General features: G+C 43.0%; 1 protein-coding gene across 1 annotated transcript; it reads right to left on the reverse strand.

Moving 5' to 3' along the window:
• Positions 1-2,366: 2,366 nt before the first annotated feature.
• Positions 2,367-3,724, reverse strand: LOC125541782 (putative F-box protein At5g15660). Its single transcript, XM_048705111.2, has one exon. It carries the CDS (start codon positions 3,722-3,724, stop codon positions 2,537-2,539), a length of 1,188 nt encoding a protein of 395 aa, XP_048561068.1. The 3' UTR covers positions 2,367-2,536.
• Between the last annotated feature and the right edge of the window lie 3,258 nt (positions 3,725-6,982).

Here is a 6,982-nt window from a genome sequence, read left to right on the forward strand (position 1 = left end):
TGGATCAAGACCGAGGGCCCCGGTTTGCTGAGTATTTTTTGATGGGCACTCGGTTTATGTGGTCCTTTGCCATGTGTTTCCCCTAGGCACACGGTTTAGGCAGTTCTTTGTAGAGTGCCCATAGAAATGCAGTGAGCAAATAAACGAGCACTTGACATACAACCATTTTCCCATAGTAATCTAGTTAAGCTCGACATAATAGAAGGGAATAAAAAATATGTAATGTCTACATGGTGCAGTTAAACCGAGTCTAAATATTCTCTCGCATGAGTTTGATCGACTATTAACTATTAAGCTATGCCATGAATAACTTATTTTGCATAATCTTACAACTTGCTTTGCGACTATAATATACTACCTAGCTGCTTGTGAGGTAAGATGCATTGCTTCCTTGTGTGAATGCATTTCTTGGGTTATTTGTATTTGGTTTTCTTGTGAGTACATTCCATGTACCACATAACTTTTGACTTGGCTAGATCTAGGAAAGGATCCCCTTCTTCGATTCAGTGTGAATGCGGAGTGTTCGTGAGCTAGATTGTAAGCCAGCCAGATCCCTGTGGAGTAGAGAGCCGCGGCGAGACCATCATGCCAATAGTTACTGCTTTACAGTGGGCATGTGTCCATTATGCGCTAGGACCCCTATAGATAGCATGTTTGCAAACCATGTAGAAGAGTCATGCATAACATGACATGTTAATTGTGGAGGGCCCACGCGTCAGACCGGATTTTACAATGCTTGTCTATAGTGATTAATTACGGAGAAACGGCCGCTTTTCCGGGTCGAATTTGACTCGATCCACCTGGTTACTCCTATGCTATCGCAACTTTACCTTGATAAGGGGGTGTAACTCATGAAATCAGTAAACTAATAAAAGGGATGCCAAAATAGATCAGCCACAATATTCGATCGTGAACTAAAAAAGTTAGCTGACAAACCATCTTGTTGATGAATGGAAATATTATTGTCCAATCAAAAGTTGCCAACTGCTCTAGCCCTGTAAAACGTACGTAAACAGCCCGTGGATGTAGCATTGCTCGTATTTATGGGCAGTAGGCACATGTATATTTTACACGATGGTACGACCAAATTCAGAGAAAATCACACTTGGTAGAGTTTGGACTTTATACTCATATATGATCGCTATAGCTGCACTGCACGTACCAAAACTCAAACCCTTTATTGTATGTTGAAAATTTAGCTACCAATGAACAAAACATGAATTCGAAAGATTGAGTCCACAACATTTCTCACATTCGTGCGCTTAGTTTTTATAGAAGAAACACCGAGCACAAAGCGCCGAGTCCAAGACTCGAATGCTGGTGGGCTAGGAGCACACCCACTCCTCTAGCCACCCAATCGACGATCGGTTCTCCTCAGGGTTACTCCTTATTATCGCAGCCTTATCTAGATCGATGGATGGAGTAACTCATATTGCCGCTAAGATTATAAAATCATACCAAAATAATGCAACCGTAATTTGTCCGCCAATTAAAAAATTCGGATTTCCTAGCGGAATTCTATTGATGAGTCACGATGGAACTGTCGCGTTTTCTTCTATAATTTGGTACAATCTCATCTGGTCACTCCAATTTTAACGCCGACTTTAATTTTCCAGATGGATGGAGAGAGTACCCATGTTGTCTTGTCACTAAGCTAATAAAACTATACCAGAATAAGGGGGTCACAAAATGCGTCCGGTAATTCAAAACGATAGCTCACAGTCAAGCCATTTTCTTACCATGATGAATGGAAAATTTTATTGTGAAGACACACTTGAGTTTTTATGGCAGGCGTGCTTGGGCAACCCCTTTAAAATGTTTAGAATTTTCAAAGCAGATCTATGGTTAAGATCATAACTTACCCTTGGATTAAAAAGGAGCAGGCAGGGAGCGGCGGTATGGTGGGACGTGAGGGAATTTGCTCGAGCCTGAAAGGGAAGAGCAAAATCTCGACGAGGGGCGGAGGCGAGTCAATTGAGAGTTAGAAATACAAAATGGTTTAGGAATAGTTTCTAATTAATTAATTACCGAGTAATTCAGAGAATTAATCTCTTGACTGGGTGAACAAAAATAAGAAACCTTTTCAATATTTTTGGATTGGGGGGTAAGGGTACCAAAGCACTTCTCTTTTATGGAGGTTGCACATGCATGTATATTTTTACAATTCATGCTCGATATTCTAGCCCAGTTTTAGAGAAAATTACACTACTACCTAAGATTTTGGACTCTACTCATATTATTGCTAGTTGCACATACCATAACTCAAAACCTTTAATTTTTATTTTATTCGAGCCGGGCTACCCCTTTCCATTACTCTCATAACGGAAATACAAAGTATTTTTGGTAACTGCAAGAACAGGATGCGGGGAAAGAGAAGTAGCGAGCTCGGAGCAATATCAGGAAACCCACTGACTTGTGCCTGCTTCAGACACAAACTATGGGACAAAAACCTGATATCACTCAAACCCTTTATTGTATGCTGAACCTAGCTACTAATGAACAAAACATGAAATTAAAAAAGATAAGACTAGCAGCATTACACCATATAGTTCCTGATGGAGATGAGACTCTCCCTATAAGGGACGACGTGGTGAATGCAGTAGTTTGAGTCGTCCCATCCCTCCAAATCGATATCTTCCAGGTCCATCACCTTTTCAACATCTCCGCTCCTCTCATCGCACCAGTACAACCTCTGGTCGACGTCGGACACCATCGTCAGCATCCTGCCACCGGCGGCCAAAAGTGGCAAGAAGGCATCGGAGCCGAAACTAACATCATCTGGATCAATCCGGCAGCGCGGCAACCACAGTGTCCCGTCGTCCGCCAGCTGCCACACGTCAAAGGCCGTCTCCGAGGTCGCAATGTTGACGTGGCACAGCTTGCCGCCCAGATCTGCCAGATGCTCGATGCCGGAGTTGTAGGCGAAACGAGGAGGGCATGGAACCAAGTCGAACGTCCTGTAGCGCAGGCTAAACCGCATCAGCGAGCTCGGCCGGGGGTCTTCGCTGCCGTCGCACCCCCAGTAGATGGCATCTCGCGTGCACACCGGTGGCGTGTCACCGATAGCGTGAGGAGGGTCGGCGGTGGCTTCCCAGGACCAGGAGTTATTCCCGAGCGTGAATACCTCGTGCCCGATGTCGTAGTCAAGCTTGCCGCTGGGCTTCTTGTAGCACCGGCGCCGGTAGAAGTACCTGGCGACGACGTACTGGTTCTTCCACTGGTCGTAGCCGATGGCTGCCGATGGAGGCCTCATGCGGTGGATGTCGACGTCCGGGGTGCCGAGCGGCAGCGCGACGAACTCCTTGGTGGCTGGGTTGCACAGGAATACCTGGTCCGTGCCGGTCGCGATGGCGACCAGGCCGTCGCAGTGCATGGGGTAGATCACGTTCGTGATGCCTTCCGCTTCGGGTGGGCACGCCTTCTCCAGCATCAGCTCTGCCTCGTCCTCGAAGGTGTCGGGCGCCTGTCCCGGCGCGAGGCGGTAGAAGCTGATGTCGTCGGAGAACTCTTCTTCGTCTTCGATGCCATTCTTGCGGGGGATGACGAGAATGGACGGCCGACTCGCTCTCGAACGGTTGCGGTGGTGGCTGACGAAGTCGCCGCACTCTATGAGGGCGCGCCAGTAGGGGCTGACGAATTTGCAGCTCGCAAGGCATTTCACGGGCAGTCGCACCAAGACTTCCATGAAAATTAGGTCGTTGGGGAGGGTGACCAGAGGATCCATCTTGGTGTCCGTCTGTTTGAGTAGGCGTGCTGAAGCAGTACGGACTACGGAGTATATATAGACGATATTTCACTTCCCGATTTGGTTCAGTGGCAATTCTTTAACCCGGAAGCCACTTAATGCTACAGCACATGTATTTTTGTTTTTATAACACACCTACCGAAAGTATATAATTGGAAGCAAATTAAGATTGTATAGTCATTATCAATAATTTTGCTTGTTATCTTGCTCATCATTGTGCATTAGCTGCATATTATTTTCTTCCATATATAACAGTGAAGATTATATAATCAGTATTATTAATTGAATTTATTAATTCCTTACTAAATATAGTACGTTAACTTACCCTCCATTTCTAAATACATGTCCTTTTAGAGATTTTAATAAGGGCTGCATACAGATGTATATAGACATATTTTATAGTGTAGATTCACTCATTTTGCTCCGTATGTGATTCATATTTGAACCTGTAAAAAGGAACATGTCACCGTGTCTCCTGTAAGTCCTTATATGCATTATTATTCTAAATATAGACCTTACAGTTTGTATTTGGAATAGAAACACATATAGTACCGTTGTAACACATAGCTTCATAATGGAAAAGAATTCTATGAGATCAGGTCTCACGCGAGACCCATCCTGATGGATGACACATGGCATTCACAAATCACAAAGCATCTATCACATCCCCCACTTGAAATCAGGGAGGGGGGAGGGGCAGATTAGATGCTTTGTAATTTGTGAATGCTACGTGTCATCCATCAGGGCGGGTCTCACCTGCTAACCGTGAGACCTAGTCTCATATAATTTTTTTCCGCTTCATAACATACTCCCTCCGGTCATTTTTAGTCTGCATATAAGTTTTGTTCAAAGTCAAAGTACCTCTACTTTTACCATATATATAGAAAAACTATCAACATTCACAGTGCCTAATCATTATTGTTAGATTCGTTACGAAATGTAGTTTCATATTATATATATTTAGTATTGTAGATATTGATATTCTTTAATATAAATTTGGTCAAACATTGCAATGTTTGACTCATAAATTCTAATACGCGGAGTAAAATGGACCGGAGGGAGTACAAGCATTGTCATATGATGCGGACTCTACAAATTGAATATCATAATAGCACCACCACATATGATGCAACATATAAATATAAATAGGGCAATAAAATTGTGAAAATCCTAATTTGTTACAATTAGAGACAAGTCGGTCCAACATTACATTACCACATCTGAAGATAGCATGAGTAAAGTAAAAAAAAATCCAACATGTGCCTAAGAGGATGGAAGATAAAACATGCGATCCCTCGTTGGGTTCCAAGCTACCGTCCGGAATCCACTATTCTACTCGTCGACGTCATCGAAGTCAACATAATAGCATCTGGAATCTGCATCCCAATTGTAGAAGTACTCTTCGAGTTATTGTTGCAAGGGTGAGTATAAAGATACTCAGCAAGTCTCATTACCACGGGTACTAGCACTAACAATACAATTAGGCATTGAGGGGATAAGTGGTGAAGCCGCAGGCACTAAGCACTAACTACAAAGTAAGTTGTCTAAATAGATATAAGATGAAAGATCATAATCAATAGCAAGGTATCTCATGTACTAATCCCCTATTTCACCTGCCTACACAATCATAACACTACCTTGTCCTCCCCTTCGTATACCCCACGAAGAAGAGATAATCAAGACACTCGCACATTGGCAAATTTTAGTTATTAGTTTGAAGTTGATCTATGAACTATTACCAAGCTACATGTCCATAACTGCGGACAAGATTTTTTGAAAAGATTTATCCCTACAGGGGTGCACCAGTGACCCATTATAGGTATTCGTACTCGTTCACCCATCAAAATCTGCTACAACCCAATGTAGATGACTCAACATTGTTTCGCACATAACAAACAAGTCCATGGCCACCCGTTTAGTGGTAACCAAATCGTAAATCTGGCCATGACCCCAATCTGGTCCTAACCATGGTGAGAGGTTGGTGACTATCTGCTATTCCAAGAGTAGTCCCGTGATCAGCTTCACATTGGATAGAATCCAGCCAGGAGGTGCATGCCCCCCATAGAGTGTATGCGGAAGAACAAAACCGAGAAAACCAGGTTGTACTATGGAAATAGTCTGACATCTAAGGAACAGGAAGATCCCCTAGTGCGCTCATTCATGGAACATAATAATAAGATCGCGCACTAGGGTGGTTCAAGTGGAACAAAACACCAAGAAATTATGCCCGGCCTCTCAATGTTACCGTTAGCCTACCAAATTAATTTTCTCGAGAAGAATTTCAGAAAGTGACTCATAGTAACATAATTAAGCATAATCCAAGTAAAGCATGGCATAAGATCTGACCTGGCAACGACCTAAGGATGCATACTAAGTAGGTAAGCAAGAGGTAACATAGAAAAGCAAGTTTGCTAGGAGGTGGAGGTAGAGGTTGTATCTTGGTAATATAAATGGCTTGATAGTGGATAGGTAAACAGGTAACCATGAAAGCATCACAAGAAGTATTGCAAGAAAAGCTAGTACAAGTATCCAAGGTAATGATCGTCCTTGCTTGATAGATCATCATCCTGGTGATACGTCTGATCCTCTGAAATTTCCTCGTAGGTAGGCTCATACTTAACATTGGTTCCAAACTCTAGCGGAAAAAAGCAAGTACCGGAAAGAAGCAAAGTATGGTAAACATACATTCATGGTTGATGCACAAATATATGCACGTAACAGGATATAAACATATAGGTGATACGTCCATCTTGCATCATGATTTTCTACTATTATTAATAATGTTTTTAATCAATATAACATTTTGTGGAGCAATTCTAATGCCTTTCTCTCTTAATAAGCAAGATTTACATCAAGAGGGAAATTGTCGGCAGCTGGAATTCTGAACCTGAAAAAGCTACGTCAGAGATACCTATTCTACACATCTCCAAATGAGCTGAAATTTTATGAAGATTTATTTTGGAATAAATAAAAAATACTGGAGCCACTACAGGAATCAGCTTATTTGCCGTCTGCCATGGTGGACGGCAAAGCCACCAAAAGCGGACAGCAAAGCCCTTTGCCGTCTGCCACCGACGGCAAACCTGCCCGGCAAAGAGAGTGACGGTAAACAGGTTCTTTGCTGTCTGCTTCCGCAAAGCGGACGACAAAGTCCCTTTGCCGTCAGTGGCAGACAGCAAAGAACATGGATGGCAAAAACTATGCATTAGCCATGTTAGGTGGCTAACGACAGGCTTT

Source organism: Triticum urartu, chromosome 2A (genome assembly GCF_056163025.1).
Source record: "Triticum urartu cultivar PI428250 chromosome 2A, HENAU_Tu73, whole genome shotgun sequence".
Classification (NCBI taxonomy): domain Eukaryota; kingdom Viridiplantae; phylum Streptophyta; class Magnoliopsida; order Poales; family Poaceae; genus Triticum; species Triticum urartu.